Here is a 23,458-nt window from a genome sequence, read left to right as displayed (position 1 = left end):
TCTCCCTGGCCCCGCCCCCTCCCGGGTGCCCTATGGCCCACAAAGAAGTCCCGGCCGGGCCGCTGCACTCCCCCGCGCGCATTCGTGCGCCGCCCGAGGCTGGCTAAGGAGTCGGCGGCCATTTTGTTCTTCTCGTGGTTCCAGTGGGGAGAGAAGGAGGAAGCAGGGAGCGGGGCGGTTGGGGGGAACCCACCGCGGCTTCTGCCACCGCCGCCACCACCATCTCTGTGCTCGTGGCGTGGGACAGGAGGTGTGAATCCCGGGCGCGAGCCGGCGGCGGCGCCGCTGCGGGAAGGTCGGCGGTGGGAAGGCGATGGCGGATATAGATAAACTCAACATCGACAGCATCATCCAACGGCTGCTGGAAGGTGAAGGGGGCGGCGGGCGGCTCCGGAGACTCGCGGGGGAGGGGGATTTGGGAGGCCTGTTGGGCTTGCTTCGCCGAGACGAGTGAGCGCCGCGAGTTCGCCCGCGGGCCGGGGACTGTCGCGGGATGGAGGTTGCCCGGGGTTCCGCACTTGGCCCAACCTGCGGACCCTCTTGCCTCCGCTCATTCATTGCTTGAGGGTGCAGCCTTTCTCCTGGCCGTAAAATTTGAAAACTCCGCTCCCCACCCCCACGTTTCCGGTACGTACCCCCGGCGCCTGGCACTCCGGACCAATCTTTGGAGAATATTGGGGGCCCCAGTCCAACCTACTGGACTGCTCGTTCCGAACTTCGTGGTTCTCAATATTTTGGAAAGCAATATAATGCGGATATGGATTTCACCAAGCTTGAGGGCTTCTTTCCTAGCCTGCTAATTTTTATTTTTTTGTGAGGCTTGGGGTCGAGGGCCCCGTTACTTGTTACTTGGTAACGAACGTTCATTCTCAGGGAGATGTTGGAACCCATATTCTCCTGCCCTCCCAGATATTCTTTTTAAGTTGTCTTTATCCCGGGGAAGTCTCCGCGCTCTTTTCTGAACGTGCCTCTGAATCGTGAAACGGCAGCGATGACAGTTTCGTTAGGATCTTTGCAGTGTGCCAAGCTCTGTTAAGCGCTTTGCGTTCACTGCATTTTGCTGTCTTTTAGTCGCATCCGACTTTCCGATCCTACGGACTTGAGCGTGCCAGGCTTCCCTGTTCTTCACCATCTCCCGGAGCTTGCTTAAACTCATGTCCATTGAGTCGGTAATGCCATCCAACCGTCTTGTTCTCTGTCGTCCGCTTCTCCTGCTTTCAATCTTTCCCAGCATCAGGGTCTTTTCTAATGAATTGTCTCCAATACTTTGCATGCATCGCATAAATCATATTAGCCATCGCTTCTAAAGCGCTTACTGTGTGTAAGGCATTTTTTGGAGCTCTTTACATAGATTTCATGTAATACACGAGGTAGATGCCCTTTTTTTCCTGACTAAGACCCAGAAAAGTGTAGTCACTTAACCAGTTAGTGATAGTCAAGTTTCAAACCCAGGCAGCCAGGAACTCAACGTCATTCAAGTCACCCTGTGTGTGAAGGAAGGAGGTGTCCAGTGGTTGAGCAAAGGTTAAAATAAATCTTTAATTTTGACTGACCTAAAACTCCTGAGGTGTCCGGCGATTGATTTCTATTGATGTGGGAGAGGGATGAAGTTCGGATTTTAAGGAGAGACGCTGAAATAAAATCACCCACTACCCCCGAATTCTAGAGCACATCTATTAATAATAACATCTAATTCCGAACTTTGAAATAATTCAGATCCTTTTCTTGAGTGTTGGATAATGTAGATTTGGCTGAGTTTTAACTGCATTTTTGCTTTTATATTCTAAAATATTGTTGAACTGTAAATGCTCAGAGATGGAGTCTAGCGTGAACAGTTGGATAGCTCTGGTGTTAGAATTCGCAGATCTTTTAAGTCATGAGAATGAAACTTCATCTTAATCTGTGTGCAGATTTTTTCCTTTTATAGTGTCTCAAAAGAAAAACTCATTAAATGAGCCCCTGAAATGTCACTGCCATTTGTGGGTGAAAACCTTGTTTTTCATTCAGTATCTGGCATTTATTAGAAGAATCACACTTTTAATATTTGTTAATATAGTTCTTTGGTTTATGTGAGACAGCAGTGGGTCAGAAACGGATTAAAACAATTTGCTATAAGAAAAGAACTTAAATTTTTCTCATTCAAAAATTGTAAATTCTGCATGTCTATGCAGGGACATGTGTGGCTTTATTTCTTTGAGAAAGCTGGAAAAAATGGAAGCTGTGGATTAGAAACAGAATTTTAAGATTAGTTAGGTCTTAATTGTGGGGTTGCCCATAACTTTTATATTCATATAACATCTTATTAATTTTAATCTTATTTTTTAAATTGTGCTAAGAAATTTGCGTTGATTAACCTGGATCATTTACAGTGAGATCAGTCATTTCTTAATAGTTTCTATACATGTTATGTTGCGCTGGAAAACCAGGTTTTTTTAACATTTCATTTTTTTTCATTGAAATTAGTAAAGCAGTGCGTTTTCATTCCTCGGGAATAAACTAGCTGCTCAACATTCTTAATGTTGTTTTTTTTTTTCTCATCAATGTTAGATTGTCAGAGAAACTATTGAAAATGATCTATTGAAGATATATATGTATATCTTTCCAGGTTAGAAGATGTTGATAAGTTGTGATTTTTTTTTTTTAATGCCTCACAAAGTTTTTCCTCTAAAAATTTTCATTAAGATTTAAGTATATCTGAAGATGGAGGGAATGTGAGTTTTATGACCTTTTTAGAATTTTTTACATGTTCAGAATTGTCTCTTTTAAAGTGGAGCTATACAGCTAGTTGAGAAGTAGCTCAGTGACAGTACTAAAAAGACCATTCAAAGGTGAAGTCTTAGCTAACAAAACACCTTGCTTTAAGTTGTAGTCACTACAGCTTTGCAGTTATTTTCTACTCTAAACTTTTAGATTTTCTTTAAGGAGGCAACATTCTGCCACCCACCTGGGAAGGTCTGCCTTGCAGGTGATAAAACCTTGGGATTGTCACTCTTGTGTGTTATTCATGTTCACTTGCTTAAATGCACGGTAAAACTTTGGATTTAGAGAATAAATCAGCTGCTGATTTGTCTGATAGTCCTACTGTGTTGGAGAAAAGTGAGATTAGAGTGAGGTTAGTTTTGTAAGTGATCTCCTACAGAGAATGATTGATGGCTAGTAATTTTCTTGCAAAGCAGACAGTTGTAATTTCGCATCCTGCTTTGAGAGAAGCATCTCACCTCTGAAGATGGTGGTTGTCAAACTGCAGGACTGTGTCAGGCTGTGCACAATTGCTTGATTTGCATTAGTGATTTAAATGTGACTTCTGTCCTGGCCCTACGAATTTAATCCTCTAATTTGTAAAAATAGTCCATGTGTTTAATTTTTTGATGTGAAATGAAACATGTTCGTATTGTAATGTTTAAAAAAGACAGTGGTCCCTGGTCCTGAAGATAATAAAGGACAAACATAATGGCACAAGAAAAAAATTCTTAATATATGCTGACCAAGGAAAACAAAAATAATCTTTCTTAATGAGTTTACACATCAGATCATTTTAACAATTAGACGCTTTTCTTGGGATTAATGATCATAGGGCATTTTGTTGATTAAGACAGTAATCGTAAAGTTGTATGTTACTAGTACCCTTAACTTCCAAGAAGCCTGTATTATGAGGACCTCCCCTCCCCTCCCACATGTCAATTGTATGCTGCATTCTCTCCTACAAGTAAGAAGAGAAAGGTCTTAGAGCTATGATCTGCAGCTTGCACCAATCCTAAATTGCAGCTGGGGAAGGGTTACTCTGTGCCCACAGTGCCCCCTCGCCTGACAGTAGCAGGAGGAAGCAGTGAAATCTAACAGGATGGGGTGTGTCATTCTGTGGTGGTTGAGGGAATGTAAGCTGCGGGAGCAGGCAGGCTTTCCTCCTCCAAGCTGGGGGAATGGATGCCAGGCTGCACCATGCGTTAATAGCACATCCGCCGTAGAGGTTGGTGAGATTGTTCTGTATCTGTGAAGCTGCAGTCATGTGCCATTGCCATTCAGTCTGCCTGAGTAGGTGAGGGTTACTGATCTTGAAGCAGGGAGAGGATATACAGACTTGGTCATTTCACTCAATTTACTCTGAAGGGTGTTAGTGGACCTTGAAAACTGGAATGTGAAGGAGATAATATCCTGATACGAATCGCTGTGTAAATGAGGAAACTGGAAAGAACAATGTACAGAATTCTGTACATTTTTGTTTGTTGTTTAATTCAAGAACAATGTACAGAATTCTGGGGCAAATTTTTTGTTTTAGGATCAGACCACTGTATGCAAAGCATGTAAGAATAGATGATTTACTTAATGGTCTTGATGTTTTACCTGAAATCTCCAATTTCACCGCCCCCCCCTGCAGCTTACTGGCATCCCTTATCTAGAGAAGATTGTCTGTTACCAATATTAAGGCTTACAAAAATGCCACTCAGCACAAATGTAGGGTCAGATGTCAAGTCTAATCAAGCGTAGGTGATAAGACTGTAGAGAGTTAAAGATTTTTCAATGAATTGTCTTCACTCTAGGTGTAGAAAACTCAAGGTTCTTCATTGAGAGCAGTAGACAGTGTTTTGCAGCTACATCCTGATTCTATATATGCCTTGAGAAAATTGATGTCACCTTTAAATGCCCAAAGTATCACACCAGCAGTTAGCAAAGTCGAGGTGGGGAAAGGGCGGCTTAGAAATTAAAATGGCTGAAAAGTGGATATCTTCCTGCTGGTGACTTTGCACTGAAACTGAATGGTTCTTGATTAACTTTTTTGTGGCTTACAGTTTTTGTAGAAAAGACCTCAGTTGTTTGTGAGAAAGTTTTGATATTATAGAAACTCAGTGTTTTTTGTTTGTTTTGGTTTGAGGTTTTATTTTCCTAAATTTGTCAGATGTTGTGAGGTTATTGTCACTAAAATAAATATGATGTGGCATATTGTTAAGATTACCACCTTTTTAATAGGATTATCTTATTAGCAAAGTCTCTGTTGACATTTTTATACTGGTTGTGCCAATTTTAGGTTTTAAAACTTGATTATAATTGAGCTAAGGCTTTTTAGTGGGTATGCTATTCCTTTTCTATGACCTTCTTTCAACAATTAAGGGGCAAGAAGAATACATGCTTATCCCTCGTAAGGAACCCCAAAGTAGTCTTATTTCATAAGTAATCCCAAAGTAGTCTTAAGTTATTACAAGTTTTTATCAGTTTGTTTACTATAAAATTGCATGGGAGTTTTTATCATGTGCTCATGTGAGTGATTTGCCAGATAAATAAATGATGATATAAGTTAGAACAGAACAGTCTTTGCTCGTAACAGCCCTAATGCAGTTTTCTGAATCTGCCATTTTAGCCAGATAAAAGCTTTTACTCAAAAGTTGCACATTTGGAAATGCCCTGGCCATCCACTGGTTAGGACTCCAAGCTGTCTCTGTCGAGGGCAATCTCTGGTCAGGGAACTAAGATCCTGCAGGCCTCAAAGTGCTGCAAAAAAAAAAAAAAGAGAGAGAAGTCACGTGCCTAAGACCTAAGTTGACCATTGTAATGGATCAGTCACTAATCTGTATATGTCCGCTCTGCCTGCTGATTTTATTTCTATACAGTACTTAGCACCTGGACTTGGTAGACACATTCTGCCTGGAAAATGAAATTCTCTTGGAATTTCATTTTGGAATATTTTGTATTTCATTGGCAATTGTTGAAATAACTTCATACATGCAGTTTGAACTACTACTTAGGAAGATACCATTAGGAGACAACCCATGAACTTCCAGCTTGGGTCACTCTTGTTTACATCTCTCTCGTCATGCACAGCACAGTGAGGTTCAAGTAGGCAGTGCTGCTGCTGCTTGGTCACTGAGTCCTAGCTGACTGTTGTGACCCCATGGACTGGACTGCCAGGCTCCTCAGTCCATGGGATTTACCAGGCAAGGATACTGGAATGGGTTGCCATTTCCTTCTCCAGGGGATCTTCCCAATCCAGGGATCGAACCCAAGTCTCCTGTGTCTCCTGCTTGGCAGGTGTATTCTTTACCACTGAGCCACCTGGGCAGCCCTGAAGTACATAGTGACTGATGTTTATTGAGCAGCACTGTACTGTTCGAATTTTTTCTTTGTAGCTAATAGTGATAAAATAGATATGCAAGCCTTTGTCTTTTTAATGGTGTTGAAGATGTCCCTAAGATAAACTTTTAGTTTTCAACTTTTATAGAGGGGGAGTTCTCGGTACAGAATGTATAATAATCTGCAGTTACCTAGTTTGTGTTATCTTCTAAATCCTGTACTAGAATGTAAACCTCCCAAGAAAAGGGACACAGTTCTTGTCTCTCCTGTTGCCAGAAGAGGATGCCCAGCATCTATCACTGGTTCTGGCAGGTAGTAAGTGCCCAGCAGCTATTTTGTTGAATATTTGTGTGAAGCATAGTAAAAATGAATGTTGATAGTCTTAACAAGTAGATTGCATCGTTTAATTTTTAATGCTTCCTGTTTGTAAGGATGCCTATGATTTTTTATACTCATCAAATTTTTCTTAAGCACCAATGACTGTATAGAGGTTTAGTAGTTTGTCCTATAAAATCTCTTTTGGTTTAGAAGTAGAATGAAAACAAATTCTTTCCTTTTTTTTTTTTTTTAACTTTTTCTTCTTTGTTATTGCTTATGAACTTATAAAATGGCAAAAACAGTTGTGTGCTGTTTACTTGCTTTCATTTGTTTTCTTACTAAGTTTCTAAGTTAATGCCATATATTTTAAACATATTTTCAAGATGAAGAACAAATTCTTAAATGGGAGAGTGATCTGATGGAAGCACCACTTCAGAGCTAGAGTCAGGGTGTCCTCCTTGCAGGCTCTATGACCTTGGACCAAGTCACTGAGCCTCTTCAGCCCGTAACACAGAGAAGTGACAGCGCCTGACTTGTGGGATTGCTGTACTGAATGGCTCTGTGAATAAAGCCTCTTAGTGCAGCAGTACCCAGCACGTGGGAAGTGCTCCCTAGGTGTTAGCTACAGCTAGTACATGATTCTCCATGATGGACACTGAAAATAGTGAAGTAGACTTCTTATGCTGTCAGCTAATAGGCCATCTCTAAGAAATGCCTGCTGTGTTCACTCAGACTGCCAAAACCCATTTTGAAATCTTCATTTTCTGTTAGATAAAACTTAAAGAGTAATCCTAAATTTTCAAAACTTGAAAAATACTCTAGTAAAGCCTATAAGAATGATGCTATTGCTTTGTCATTTGAAAACACAGACACGGTTTTTGTTCTTGTTTTTGGCTAATCAGTGTATAGTCTGGGGTGCATGCTAATTGTAATGCCACAAATGAACAGATTTTATTCAGACTTCATTCATGCAACAAATTTTGAGTACCTACCACATACTGGCTGTGGGCATGTACACTGCAGGGCTAGTGGTGTGGTCCTGAGGTTACATTCTACCAGGATGAATAGATGGAAGTGAACTGGCAATTATAATACAGAGTGTGTGCTGGGCGGTGTTGGGAGAGCATTTCAGAAAGCATAAAGCCGGCTTGTTAAGGGGGGAGAAGATGGCTAAGGGGTTTTCCAGCGTGAGGTGATATCTAAGCAGTCTCGAAAGATGAGCAGGTATTTGCCAGTTGGTAGATGGTTTTGATGGAGTTTCTGTTTATATAGTTTTATTTATTGAGCTAATTGTTGGGAATTTAAGAAGCTTTGTGACTGTGTTTTTAATGAGCACTGTTCAGACATAAACTGAATCTTGATTTGTTCTGGAAAAACTGTATTTAATCCTCAGTCCACATCAGGAACACTTTTTAAATTGTTAGTGTTGCATGGAGCTCTGCCAGGTACTGTATGATGACCTAGAGGGGTAGGATGAAGATGGGAGGGTGGAAGGAGATAAGTGTATACCTATTGCTGAGTCAAGGTATTATACAGCAGAAACTAGCACAACATTGTAAGGCAGTTAGCCAATTAAAAGTAAATTTAAAAAAATTGTTAGTATTGTTCTTTACTAATCTCTGTGCTCTGATCCTTCAGGGACAGTCATATTAAGAAAACTACAATTATCATGAACTGTGTCTAAAGGATGTAGTGGGAAGTCTCCAAACCAGTAAAATGTGTATTAGCAGCATTGATTTAATCTGATAGCATTCATATTAAAAGTATGGCATGTGTTCCCTATAGGTATAAGTCTTCTAAAAGACTTAGAGTGGGCTGTCCCCTTACAAGTGTGGGCCTCTGCTGAAAAAGATTCCCTTTGAAACCAGAAGCGTTTAGGAGTCCCCTAGCCAAAAATAAAGTTTCCTGTTGGGCAGTATGCCCAACCTTCTGGCTGACTTGTGGTAAAATCACTGATGACTGGGGTTTTCTGGCCAGTAAAGCAATGATCCCACTGTCTTTTCACTGGGAGGGTTTCTTGAGTTCTCTCCTTATGTGTGTGTCTAGAAAGAAAAAATGACTTTGGTTCAGGAAAAAAGTTGGTTTTGTTTCACAAACAACTCAGTTGCTGTGGTATTGTGTATGTGTCTGTTAGTGTAGTCCCTCAAAAATTATTCTTACTGTGCTTTCCCTTGAGTTGATTCTTGTTTCTTAATATTTGATCAGCATGAGACTGGTGGTCTCTTAGTTCAGTTACATGTTTTGGAGTCCAAAGAGGTGATTTGCTCAAGACTATAAAACCAATACAGAAACCTGGCTTCTAGTTGCCAGTCCAATGCACTCAACGTTTTCTTTTTGCTGTACCCCCTAAGAGTTTGACTCTTTTCCCTTGTCATCCTTTCTTACGTATTGTCTTCCATTGAAAAAAATAACACCCTTCCATTTCTGCTCAGCTTGTTTCCTCAGAGAATTTCATTTCAGTGGCTATTCAGGCTGAAGGAGGGCTTCCCCTAAGAGTATTTTTCAAATTTAGGCACAGCCCTCTTTAATAGAAAAAAAAAAAAATTCTCCGCAGATACCAGGGTTTTTTTAACTTGAAATTTTTATTACTCTGTAATGTTACTTAGATATTTACAGAACAAAGCTAGATAAAAACCAGTTAAACATATTGCTCTTGTTTAGCATTAGGCTAGATGATTTTGAATTTGAATATAAAGCCTTCAAAACTGATAAAGTTTAAATTAACATTGATTTAATCTGCTTATGACTTTATATTGGGTTTAATGGTAGAAAGATGTAGGCTTAGCTCTGTACTTAGTCTGGTTCTGTGTTTTTGCTTCAGTTCTAGTTCAGAGAATGCCTCCTTTCATGAATTCCTTGTACAAAACAAGTGTTAAGATTTTGATTGCAATCTGATGGTAACCAGTCCCCATATTTAACCAGACCCTGGCACTTCATAAGGGGCTTCCCTGGTGACTCAGATGGTAAAGAATCTACCTGCGATACAGGAGACACAGGTTTGATGCCTGGGTTGGGAAGATCCCCTGGAGAAGGGCATGGCAACCCACTCCAGTATTCTTGCCTGGAGAATCCCATGGATAGAGGAGTCTTGTGGGCTGCTGCAGTCCACGGGGTTGCTAAGAGTCAGACACGACTTAGAGACCGAACAGCAACAGCAGCCACTTCATAACTGTAAGATTAAGGTAAGTTTATTACCCTGGAAAAGGAAACGGCAACCCACTCAAGTATTCTTGCCTGGAAAATCCATGGACAGAGGAAGGAGCCTGGCAGGCTGCAGTCCCTGGGCTCGCAAAAGGGTTGGGCACAACTTGACGACTAAACTACAGGCAGTGCAGTGCTGTTTGTTATATATTTAATAACTGTCTAATCTGTTGCAACTAGAGTCAAAACCATTTCTTACTGCTACCTACCTGCTGATAAATGAATTATTATAAGGCCAGAGGATATCTTATGCTTCACTTTGATAGTGAGTAGAACTCGAGTCTTCTGATGTGATGCATGCTGTGCCATGATCTCTTCCTCCTTTTTCTCAAGTTTTACCTGTTCCAGTTACTAGGAAACCTTTCTCACAGCATACGCTGACATCCTTTGCCATGTATAGACATGAGTGTATTCACAAATTCAGGCCTAGAAAGTTGCATAGCAAAATACCCACAACACGCATACATGGTGTTTTAATGAAAAACAGCACAGTAAATTTTTTTCATAAGATCTTGGACCATGGAGAGAGACCTTTGGTCCTCTGAAAAACACTGATTGGGAGGGAGAGATCCTGAGCATTTCCAATCTCATATTTTAAAACAAGGAATTGTTAGAACTGACTCAGTAACATGACAGTCTCTAAGACCTCCTGCTCTACAAATACTAATTCATTTATAAGGCTGGAGAAGAGAAGATAACGGGAGGCAAAAAGAGCTGATCTGGTGAGTGGGCTGTAGGTGAACAAGGCCAATTGTTATTTTTATGTGTCCTGAAAATAAAGCCTAGTCAGAAAGTAGTTAAACCATGTTCTTGTCTCCTCTTTATTTAAAGCTTGTGCCTTTTCATATATGTTTAATTTTTATATGAAATCTTACTTTGACTTCACTTGACTAAATTGGGGTTTTTCTCCCCCTACAGTGAGAGGGTCCAAGCCTGGTAAGAATGTCCAGCTACAGGAGAATGAAATCAGAGGACTGTGCTTAAAGTCCCGAGAGATCTTTCTCAGTCAGCCTATCCTGCTAGAACTTGAAGCACCACTCAAGATATGTGGTAAGTTTTGGTGCACTGTTTCCTTTGGTTATGTGATTAATTGACTGAGTCAAGGGTATATATAGATGGTATATAGACGATATTATGTTAGCCAGTAGAATCATGTACTATTTGTGAATAACCTAGAATTACATTATGTATTGTAGCTTTAGAATAAATACCTCTAATGGACCGAGTTTACTTAGATGTGCTTCAGATTTTCTTAAAATTATTTTGCTAAAGAAATACAAACATTGCAGAAGAAAGGAACGGAAACAGAGTGGAGAGCTAAGAAAAGGCCTGAACCTATATATAAGCTTAAAGCAAAGGAAAATACTGTTTGACAGTATCTAGCAGGGAGATTGAAAGCCAGATGTATTGGTGGGTGTAGTGTGTGTGTGTGTGTGCCTTTGTCACATGGGGTCAGGGCTTGTTAAGAGTGCATCGCTTCTGCTGGCACGGTCCCTAGAGACTGAGCTGTTGGACATTTGATATTGATCAGCCAGCCTGAAAGGGAAACGGTCTTCCTTGGCAGGAAGGCCTGCCTAACCATTAATAATCCGTTCTGCAAAATAAATTATTAATTACTTGAGTTTTGTGTGTGATTCTGATATACACTTAAAATTTTCACTAAGCTCTGTTGGACTAAATAAATACTACACAACAGTGTAAATTAGTTATGTGGGTGGTTTGAACTATACGAATGAAGACACTGTGTAATAAAATTCTTGCTTCTAGGTGATATCCATGGGCAATACTATGATTTGCTTCGACTTTTTGAGTACGGTGGTTTCCCGCCAGAAAGCAATTACCTGTTTCTTGGGGACTATGTGGACAGGGGAAAACAATCACTGGAGACTATCTGCCTCTTGTTGGCTTACAAAATCAAATATCCCGAGAATTTTTTTCTTCTCAGAGGAAACCACGAATGTGCCAGCATCAATAGAATTTATGGATTTTATGATGAATGTAAGTACTTTTTACAGTAAGATTTACTTATATTGAGATATATGGTCATAAACTGAACATGTTTCTGTTAGGATTTGTGAGAGTTTAGATGTAGTGTTGTCATTCTTCATGCTTACTATTTTGTTAACTAGTTTTTGTCCTGGCTGCTTTCTTGGGGTAAAAAACTTAACATTTGTTACAGTATGATAATGCCCTGGATTCTTGTATGATGTGATGATTAGATTAGGAAATAGTGATAACAGTGGTGATTTCTTTTAAGGTAATTGTTGTGAATAGTTGCAGATACTTTAATTTTTAGTACAACTCTGAGAACCTGTCCAAATAGATAGCTTTGTTTTTGATAACTTTATTGAGATAAAATTTCATCCATTTTAAGTGTACAGTTCAGTGAATTAAATTCATAGAATTACACAACCATCACACAGTCCTGTGTAAGCACTACGCTACTTTCTGTCTCTATAGGTTTGCCTTTTCTAGACGTTGCATATAAATGGAAACTTGGAATATACAAATAACTTTTGTAATTTGTAATGTAGTTCTTTTTCCTTTGGCACATCCAAACCCAAGAAAAACAGTACTCACTATCTGAAATTGTGTGCTGAAAGGAGAAAACAGGGCAGCAAGGGGACGCTAATTAAAAGTATTTGAATAATTTGTACATTGTTTGACCCATTTTGAAGGTACACTTTGAATTGATAATTGACAGGAACAAGATTCCTAAAGCCTTGAAAATAATCAGTTTCAGTGGAGTTTTTATTGATGCTGCTGTTTAAGTAACTATAAATTAAAAAAAAATTTTTTTTAATCCTTATCTCCATCTTCCTTTTGTATTTATCATTTCTGTGAGTGGGAGTGGTTAAGGAGTTTGAATTACTAGCACTTGCCAGTATAATTATAACAAGTCTGGTTTTGTCTCTGTGGTCGTACCCTAGACTATAATCATAACCTATAGTCTCTCAAGGTGTGTTACTCCATCTCGGTTTCACTTAGATGTGTTCATCTAGTTTATTTGTTGGAAGTACATTGCTAGAAAGGTTCCCTTCATAAACTTAGTCCTCGTACTCACAGCCTCTCCCTTGACTGTATGTATGTATGTAGTCCAAGACCCAGCTTGGACTACATAAGATAAGGTGGGAGAAAATGGACTATACTTCAGTAAAATTAAAAAAAGAATGAGGTGGGTGCAAAGGATATTTGATATTGACAGTGAGTCTTACCAGAGAGGGACTAGCAAGGCAGTCACTGTTTAGGTAATGAAATGAGAGGCCGAGAGTTTTGTAACATTGTGTTTTAGGAATTTGTTACAGGTACTACTATTTAGAGCATTTTCCTTTTTATATAGTGGTTAGCCAATATTTTGATGTTTTATTTGATAAAGTTCAAATTCACACAATCTCTTCGTTGTGATATACTTCCTAGTGTGTTGGCTACATCATTTTTGGTTTCTTTTTTATTAGAAGCCTTAATGATTTAGAAGGTTGGCATTGAATAGTATCAATTTTGACTCTTTGTCTTCAAGACTCGTGTAATGAATGACCTTGTACTCCAACTTTCCCCTCTCCCATCAGGGAGGTATAGTTTGCCACCCCGTCTGTGGGCCTGAAAGTATCCTGACATAGGTGGCTTTCAGTGGATGGTTTTCCAACTTAAGAAAACATTGATAATTTTGTTAAAATTGTACTGTATTGAAATTTTTTATTCAAATGTAGATTTCTATGAAGGAATTTTATTTATTTTTTTAAATTTTATTTTATTTTTAAACTTTACATAATTGTATTAGTTTTGCCAAATATCAAAATGAATCTGCCACAGGTATACATGTGTTCCCCATCCTGAACCCTCCTCCCTCCTCCCTCCCCATACCATCCCTCTGGGTCGTCCCAGTGCTCTAGCCCCAAGCATCCAGTATCGTGCATCGAACCTGGACTGGCAACTCGTTTCTTACATGATATTTTACATGTTTCAATGTCATTCTCCCAAATCTTCCCACCCTCTCCCTCTCCCACAGAGTCCATAAGACTGTTGTATACATCAGTGTCTCTTCTGCTGTCTCGTACACCGGGTTATTGTTACCATCTTTCTAAATTCCATATATATGCGTCAGTATACTGTATTTATGTTTTTCCTTCTGGCTTACTTCACTCTGTATAATAGGCTCCAGTTTCATCCACCTCATTAGAACTGATTCAAATGTATTCTTTTTAATGGCTGAGTAATACTCCATTGTGTATATGTACCACAGCTTTCTTATCCATTCATCTGCTGATGGACATCTAGGTTGCTTCCATGTCCTGGCTATTATAAACAGTGCTGCGATGAACATTGGGGTACACGTGTCTCTTTCCCTTCTGGTTTCCTCAGTGTGTATGCCCAGCAGTGGGATTGCTGGATCATAAGGCAGTTCTATTTCCAGTTTTTTAAGGAATCTCCACACTGTTCTGCATAGTGGCTGTACTAGTTTGCATTCCCACCAACAGTGTAAGAGGGTTCCCTTTTCTCCACACCCTCTCCAGCATTTATTATTTGTAGACTTTTGGATCGCAGCCATTCTGACTGGTGTGAAATGGTACCTCATAGTGGTTTTGATTTGCATTTCTCTGATAATGAGTGATGTTGAGCATCTTTTCATGTGTTTGTTAGCCATCTGTATGTCTTCTTTGGAGAAATGTCTATTTAGTTCTTTGGCCCATTTTTTGATTGGGTCGTTTATTTTTCTGGAGTTTCAATGGAATAAAATAGAAAGCCCAGAGATAAATCCACGCACATATGGACACCATATCTTTGACAAAGGAGGCAAGAATATACAATGGATTATGAAGGAATTTTAAAACCACTGCTGAACGTGATAGACTTATTTCCTAAGTGTAGCAAGCACTCTGAGCTACCATTTCCTCCATTCCCCCTGCCCGTGTTATGACTGTAGTCCTGGAAAAGCTGAGGTATCTGTTGTTGGATAAAATGTGAATATGTGTTACACTTTTCTGATGCCAGAGCTGTCTGGTCTGTAGTAATAGGAAACTGCATTAGGGGTTCTGGCTCAGAAGCTTGAGGATTTGGAAGCTTGAAGAGACCTTGGCAGTTATCCAGGAATCTTTCTGGAGCCAGATGCTCCTGGCGGTCTGAGGTGGCCTTAGTGGGGAAATGTACAGAGGAAAGAAAGCAGCAGCCCGGGACTAAGTTAATAAGATGCTCAGGCAACAGGAGGAAGAATCTTAATTTTTGATGAAGAAGCCGACAGAGTGAGTTGTGAGTTGTTCTAGGTTGCCTTTGGAAATAGGAACCCACCTATGGTTTGAGAGTGGACAGAAAAGACTATGTTGCAAACAGAGTTGGTGCTATCAAATAATTGTTGAGGCTTAATGATAATCCTTAATCAGTATATCTGGAATTCTGTTTTCAGACCTTGCATGGAATTTTAAAATAGTGCATATGAAACTATAAGTTGTTGCTTATAAATCACACATCCCTTAAATATTACATATATCTAATTCTCTCGTTTTTAATAAAAGCATAGTTTTTGAATATTGCCTTGGAGGACTTATCCTGAGAGTATGTACCTGCAGAACACCAGTCTCTTTTTTAACCATCCCCAAATTTTTCCAGGTAAAAGAAGATATAACATTAAACTATGGAAAACTTTCACAGACTGCTTTAACTGTTTACCGATAGCAGCCATCGTGGATGAGAAAATATTCTGCTGTCATGGAGGTATGTGGGCTGATTTTAATTCCACACAGATTTGGATTCTTCTAAAGAGTGTACACTTTGACATTGATGAATTAACATTCGGATGACTTCCTCTGTGAGGTGACTCTCCTGTACTGCTGTGTTACACCAGGAGTCCGCTCTGGCACATCCAGGATCATCCGGATACAAGTCCAAAGTATGCAGTTGATTTGTTACAGAGAATTCTAGGCTCTGTAACAGTTAGCCTTGAAAATAGAGTACAAAGTATTTTCGAATATAAAATAAACAATGAGCTATACCATAGATCCTCTAGGATACTGAAAATGTGAATATACTTTCCCTTGGACTGTTTCTGATCCTTTCCTTTCAGAAATTTCTCTGACATAGATGTTAAAAGTTTACTTTGCTTGGTGGTTTTACTTCATATGATATAATTAAAACAGTATCGGCAAAGAGGATATCTTTTCATCTGTGTCAGAAGTTAGACAACCATCAAAAAGCCAACTCAACTATATTTTAATAAAACTATTATCGTTGCCCTCCTTAAGTACTTATATACTGGTTTTGGTAGAGTTGGACATGTGATTTTTAAAGTCAGATTGAGAGCCAGTTACATCTGAGCTGATTTGACATTACAGTCCTTGGCCAGTGCAGGTTTCCTAGAAAGCTTCACCTAAGTGTCTGCATCTTCTACTCCCAGTCACTACAAGTGGTCATTAGGGTGCTCTGAATGTTGAAGTAACTTTCCTTGTCCTGTTCAGGCACACACTGCCCCACAAATTAGTACATGTAACAAGTTCCAGTGGGCTTCCCGCCCCCCTCCCCTTTTTAATAAAAGCTAATAAGTAAGAAAAGATAACCAAAGATTTCATGGAAGGTTTTGTAAGTCATTGAGTCTCTCTGTAGAGAAAGGGAAATAGTAAAGTGCTAACTTCCCTTTTAAAATTGTGTTTTCTTCCATTTTGTTTTTTTTTTCCCCCCTCATTTAATAGGTTTATCACCAGATCTTCAATCTATGGAGCAGATTCGGCGAATTATGCGACCAACTGATGTACCAGATCAAGGTCTTCTTTGTGATCTTTTGTGGTCTGACCCCGATAAAGATGTCTTAGGCTGGGGTGAAAATGACAGAGGAGTGTCCTTCACATTTGGTGCAGAAGTGGTTGCAAAATTTCTCCATAAGCATGATTTGGATCTTATATGTAGAGCCCATCAGGTATTGATTTTGAATTTTACATGTACACTTAAGAGCATGTGTGTGAGCACAGATTCTCCTTGTTGATTTTGGTGGGTAGGTATTGCTTATTTATACAAAATGTCTCTGGAAGTGACCTATAGGATGTCAGGCTCAATGGGAAACTGAAGAGTGGTTTTACTCACCTAAAGTTTGCACCTGTTCACATTGAAAACGTTTTCTCTCCAAGGTGGTTGAAGATGGATACGAATTTTTTGCAAAGAGGCAGTTGGTCACTCTGTTTTCTGCGCCCAATTATTGTGGAGAGTTTGACAATGCAGGTGCCATGATGAGTGTGGACGAAACACTAATGTGTTCTTTTCAGGTAGAGGATGTTTTCAGCATTGTTTCCTTTTATTTCTGCATTTTATTGATTTTTAAAAAGTGCTAGTTTCTCTCTATATTCATTTATTTGGAGTAGACTGAAAATTTTTATTTTCCCTTAATTGGTGTTTGTCCTAGTTTAGTAATGAGTGAATTCCTTTTAAAAGAATGAAATGATCATAGAACTTTTGCCCCAATTATTGAATTTAACTGTTTTCATATTATTTGAATACATTAAAATCATGATACATTAAGTCTAAAGCTACAGTGTTAGTACCGTATTCAGCTAAAATTAAATCACCACTTGTGCATGAAGGTAGTACTTACTCCACGTGCCAGATGTGCTATGTGATTACCCAGCTCTCCCACCATGCCTCTGTTTCTAAAAAACCTCTGTTGGTTGACCATGACATCATTTGGCCTTCACTTGGCACAAAAGAATCATTTACACGCAAAGTCTACTGCAATTTTTTTCTCAGTTACTGTGATTAAACTTATACGACTTCAGGCTTACCCAATCATAAACAAAAACACAGCCACTAAAGTCAAGTCATCAGTTAACTGAATTAAAAGAAGTGTTCTTGATTTTTTTCTTTTAATTATCAGGGAGGTCTTGCAACCCCTAGAGATTATGACATGATCCCCTAGGGGTTTGAAAACACTGTTCCAAAGAACTTTACCCCCTGTGTCAGAGGGAATACCTAAAGGTGTGACTTCAAAAAACTGTCATTTTATCCAGAGGCGAAACAGTTTGTCCAGATCGTATATCATAGTGGTTTATAAGAGTATTTATTACCAAAATGTTTGTCAGCTTGGTTTGTATTAATATGCCAGTGGAGCCTTCAAAGTTGTTGGGGCAATTTTAAACAGACTTTCTGAACAAAAGATTTGAGTGAAATGTAAGACTTGAGGTTAAGTGTATTTCCTAAAATGCATCGTTTTTTGAATCTTTGCAGATATTAAAGCCTGCAGAGAAAAAGAAGCCTAATGCCACGAGACCCGTCACACCTCCAAGGGGTATGATCACAAAGCAAGCAAAGAAATAGATGTCATTTTGATACTGCCTAGTTGGGACTTGTAACATATAGTATATAACCTTCATTTTTAAAACTGTAATGTGTACTGGTCAGCTTGCTCAAATAGTGTTTGTGGGGCTCCCCCTTCCATTTTTGACTTCATGAATGGTATTTGCTGGTTGTAACAGCAAATGAAAGATTCTCCACTCCCAAGGAAATGTTTTGTTTAGTTCCCTGTTCCTTTTACAAACAACATTAATGATGGTGTTAAAGCTGTACACTCAGGACAGTGTCCCCTGTCTAAGGGGTGAGTGTACAGCTGATCTTTTTTTAATTCAGTACAGCTAATGTAAATGGTCATTTTCTTTAGGCTATAAAGAGAGCCCTAGGGTGCTCAATCTGTACATGTTATTGTCATAAAATGCATACTGTTGGATACAAACCACTGTGAACTTTTTTGTTTTAAAGGGATTGCTTTTTTTTTTCTTTCATTGTCTTAATGTACAAACTAGTTTTTATAGCTATCAACATTAGGAGTAACTTTCAACTTTGCCAGCATCACTGGTATGTACATTTAATTAAAGCACACTTTCCCCTACGGTATACTTAAAATGACAATTAAAGCCATTATTTTAAATGTTTGTGACTTTTTTCCTGAAGCCAAAGTTTCTGTTGAAATATATATTGACACTCCCCTAAGTAAGTACAAGGTGGCATGGTTGTGTACACCTGTCACCTTTGTGGGGATTCAAAAACAGGTTTTTGAGTTTGAATAGCAGTTAGTAACATAGTGCTGTTTAAGCTATTAATGATTAAAGTTAATTACATTTTGTACGATTTCCATATAGTCTATTCATTAAGTAATCTTTTTACAGTTACATCAGGCCTGAACCCGTCCATTCAGAAAGCTTCAAATTATAGAAACAATACTGTTCTATACGAGTGACCGATTATGCATTCTTTGGCCTACATTCTTTATTCTGCGATGAAGTTGAGGCTTATAAGTCAAAACAAAGGAACTAACTTACTATCCACCAGTTTATACAGAACTCACAGTATCTATGACTTTTTTAAACTAAGATCTGTTAAAAAGAAATCTGTTTCAACAGATGACCGTGTACAATACCATGTGGTGAAAATTAATTCAGACTTATTAAATGATGACTTGTTAAATCCTCTCAGTGTCAATTTATCAGCACAATACACACAGGAGAACTGTTGATGGCATATTGAATAGATTTTAATGAATAAATTGCTCTGGAAACCACACAGTTTCAATTTGGATTTGTCTTCCTTCAAATAGTCTGTTTTCCAAAGATGGATTGTAATATGGATGCTCATTCTTCAAATTCTTATTGGATATAACTGAGTTTCTGAAGTAGAGAGATGAGATTGAACTATTTAGGGATGTGTGGGACTTGGTGAGTTGTGTGACATCATCTGTATCCATATTTTTTGTCTGGGTTTATTTGAACTTGGCAATAAAATTCAAGAGCTACTTTTTAAATTAGTCTAAGTCAACCACCAGTGTTTTTATACACAAACCTTTGCTCTTTTCTCTCTTCCCTAACTCATATGAAACACAACGTTGTGTCCTACATTTTTCACACATGTGTTGAAGGCACATTCATTTCTCTGGTACATTAAAAGTGGATGGAGAGTGTGTCATTTGAAAAGCTCATTCTTCTATCAAAAACTGGTTGTCTCTTAGGGAGTTGGAAGAGGACCACCTAGTGGGGATTGTTTGAACCAACATTTGCTTGTGGGAGAAAAGAGCATAGTTTGTACTGCAAGCCCTGGCCCTGAGGCATCGGCCGTGCCCGTGCCCCGAGTGTGCTCCTGGGTGACCTTGTGACTTCTAGCTCCTTCCTGCTCTACATTTGTGACAAATTCAGAGTTTGCTTATTCTACTTAGGATATTCTCCCAGGTCTCTAATGGAAGAAGATGAACAAGTTGTATCAGTTTCATAAATCTTTAATCTGTGCCTTGGACATTATCAATTGTATCACTTCCAGGATCTCAGAATTCTATAAGATTGTAGAATTGAGCCATTTGTAACCCATTGGGCTTGGGTTATAAAGTGTGGAGTATAGTTCCTAGCTCAAAATTCTTCTGAAAAGAAGCACAGCACTGGTTAAGTAGAGAACAAAATCAACCTTTGGTTTTAGGACATGAGATCTTAGAAGAGACTCAAATAACTTGAACTTAATACATGAAGACACAGCTTCATATTTTGCCTTGTAGATCCCAGTCTGCACCAGCCTTACTCTCTTATTTGTCCTTATCACCATGTGCAGCTCAGGGAACATCTGCCTTTATAAATAGTCAAGGTCCTGGCTCCTCCTAGCTATGTGATTTGACTGAGTGACTTAAATGCAGTGTCCCTAGCTATAAAAACAGGGACAATATCTAATATCTCTCTCTCATAGCGAATCACTGAATGAAGTAATGAGACCTGCTCAGAAGAATGCCTGACTCAGTATTCAGTAAATACTTTCTATTTGTTACCTTATAATTAATCTCAGTTGTTTCTCTTGGAATATCTCAATTGGCTGAGTTCTAAGAAGCATCTGCCTTTTATGTGTAGCCCTTGTTAAGACCTGATATTGAGCCATGGCTAGCTAAGCATTTCTGAGCAGTGATTGCATAGGATAGATATTTTCAGCAGATATGAAAGAATTAACTAGGAAATGAAGTTGTTGCAATTATTAGTGTAATTTTTCCATTCTAGTTTCAAGTGATTACAAAGTATTTTAGCTCTCAAGATGACACCATTACAGAAACATTCAGATACAAAGGTATTGCCATCCTTATTTAACATGATACACGTGTTATACATGATATGATATATATCCAAATAGTTAACATGATACTATTGGAACTCATCACAGAAATTACTGATAGGTATCTTCTGTACTATACTTGCCCACATCAAACATATCATCATGTTTTTCAAGCCCCTTGATTAAAGACTAGAGGCTTTAAAAGTAACATACACACGTGGAGTATGAGACAGGGGAGCTGGGGACAAATGAATGCTACTTCATGAAGGCACAGGATTTAGACTGATGGGAAAGGAGAGAACCTACAGTTCCTAACGTGGAGCCATGATGAAAAGTTGAAAGAAAACTGAAAGTGAAGATGTAGATCAACCAGTACAACTACAGCAAGGTAGGCATCCTGATTCCCAAGTAAGACAAAAGAGCCATTGTAGGAAGGTGCTACATGGAAAATGTTAGGTTTATTTTGGCAGAAACACCCTCCAGGTAAGAGATATCATCATCATATCATGAATGTAGTAGAAGAGAAGATAAAACTGGTGGAGGGCAAAGAATGTTTTGTTCATGTCTGGTTACAATAGAAGATATTAAAAAATGCTCCTTCAAAAATAGAGAAGGGGCCCCTAGGGCTCAGTGGTAAAGAATCTAGCTGCCAGTGCAGGGGACGTGGGTTCCATCCCTGGTCCGGGAAGATCCCACATTCCCTAGAGCAACTAAGCCTGGAAACTACAGCTATTGAGCTCATGCTATAACTACTGAAGCTAACCCTAACCCTAACCTTGAGCCCATGCTCTGCCACAAGAGAAGCCCTCGCACCACCACTAGAGAAAAATGCTCACAGCAACGAAAACCCAGTACAGCCAGAAATAAATACAATTTTTAAAAAATAAAACTCATTTAAAAAATCAAAGTTTTCAAGTTCCATATGCCAGCTTTGCACATCAGCTAGTTTGAATCCACAAGGGTGGTTCTTCATTTCTTTTTTTAAAGTTACGTTAGGAAAATATGAACAGGTACAGGCAAAAGCCAATTTTTGTTCATCTTCGCTGGATTAAGTATGTGAACTTCTGATGAGTGAAAATGAAGATGTACTATCAGTGCCTTCAGCCTCAACCCAAGAAATTGATTTACTTAAAGTTTCTGCATCCATGAATTAGTACATGATTAACGATTGTGTGAACAGAAAGATGACTGCTACCCATTTGATCAGCAGTTAGCTCCCATCACCGAAACCCAGGCATGGCATTTGGATTTATTGCAGACACTTGAGCCATTTCAAGTACAGGTAAGCATTTTAGTTGTGGGAATTATGTGTGTTGCCAGTTATTTGAATTATATGTTACAGAATAAAACAAGTCAGTTAATTACAAGCACTTCTGTAACTAAAAAGTTATAACTAAGAAACTTAGCAATAATTATATAGGGAAATAGATTGTTACCTAGGTAAGGATGAACTTTATATTTGAGCTAACATTTATAAGGCATGCAAAATATTAGAAATTAATCAGTGTAGCAATCTTTTAAGTGCTTTTAAAATCTTACTGTTTTAGGCCACAGCACTCAATTTGGTTGTAGCACCAGCCAAACGACTTCCACCAGCTTCAGGTAGAAGTGAGCATCTGCTTAGTATTAAACAGATGTACAGATACTGACCATAGGAGCAGTAAAGCAGAAGATGATGCTGAGTATCATTCCTGCCCAGTATCTACTTTGGAAAATTCCGACAATTCTAATAATTTAAAACTTAGATTTTCGGGGCATAAATTTCAAATTCATCCTTATGTCCCTAACAACCACTTCTCTAGTGGTGGTATTTGGCTGTGACCAACTACTGAATTTTAATAATCATTCAGCCAAGATGTATATTTGATGTAATTGTAGAAAAATTACTAAGCAGCCACTTTAAAAATATGCGTTCCTTTTTTTCTTCTAGCCACCCAATTAGCACATTATCAAAGACCGTGTTTCCCAGGGATGACCAGCCCACACACCAGTTGTTCAGGGCTGATGAACAAGAGAACAGTAACCAGTCATTGTGTTCTGGGACAGACTGGCTGCCTGACCTTTCCAGCAAAACCCTGGTGAGTTAGGTAGGTGCTGCAGGAGAGCGGGCGGGATTAGGGATGCTCTTGCTGAGGTTGGCAGAAGTTCACATGCCATCTGCTGGAGACGTGCTCATTCACCCCCGCCATGAGCATTCAGTGGAGTCAAATTCTATACCTTTTATTTACCAAAATAAGCCACTTTCCAGGTTTTTATGTCCCACCAACAAACACCATCTTCCTTCTTATGTTTAGGTTTAATCTTTCTGAGCAGAGTTGATTGCAACAGATCCTAGACTGAGTCCCCAGTCGGGAGGCTGTACAGTGTAAATGAGATGCACAGGTCCAGTGTGGTGTATCAGGGGTTGACTGGGTTTTTTGCTCACCAGCTTTGCTTAGGTTGATTTGAGGTCTCCTTCACGTTCCTCTTGCTGTTCCAGGACCACTGGGTATTTCTAACGATGGTGGACTAAGGAGAGGAAAGAAAACCAGTGATCCTAAGCTTTCCTGCAGTGCAGATTGCTTATTGGGTGCACATTTTGGTCACCATGATTTATTTTGATAAGATTTTTTTTAAATCCATAATCTTGCTCAGGTTAACACAATTTCGTTTATATAGAGAGTTAAGAAAGGTGATCTGCATTCTCTTCCAACTCCAGGAAGCTAAGATTCCTGACACTGCTGTTCAAACTTTTTTTTGCCAGGTGGAGCCCTTCAAACAAAAACATCAAAGGCGGCATATGTAAAATGAATAAAAATCAGAAAGGCCCTGTTGGAAGCAGAGGCTTATCATT

The 23,458-nt window shown here is 39.1% G+C and overlaps 1 protein-coding gene across 1 annotated transcript; it reads left to right on the top strand.

The window, feature by feature from the left end:
• Nucleotides 1–71: 71 nt before the first annotated feature.
• PPP1CC (protein phosphatase 1, catalytic subunit, gamma isozyme) lies at nt 72–19,363 on the top strand. Its single transcript, XM_010841377.1, has 8 exons — nt 72–368; nt 10,501–10,632; nt 11,350–11,580; nt 15,184–15,288; nt 16,260–16,483; nt 16,692–16,826; nt 17,782–17,842; nt 18,717–19,363. The coding sequence occupies exons 1-8, from the start codon at nt 314–316 to the stop codon at nt 18,785–18,787; spliced, it is 1,014 nt and encodes a 337-aa protein (XP_010839679.1). The 5' UTR covers nt 72–313; the 3' UTR covers nt 18,788–19,363.
• The last annotated feature ends 4,095 nt before the right edge of the window (nt 19,364–23,458 follow it).

Source organism: Bison bison, unplaced genomic scaffold, assembly GCF_000754665.1.
Source record: "Bison bison bison isolate TAMUID 2011002044 unplaced genomic scaffold, Bison_UMD1.0 scf7180017864160, whole genome shotgun sequence".
NCBI lineage: Eukaryota > Metazoa > Chordata > Mammalia > Artiodactyla > Bovidae > Bison > Bison bison.
Note: the sequence above shows the minus strand (reverse complement) of the source record. Positions and strands in the feature narration are given on the sequence as shown.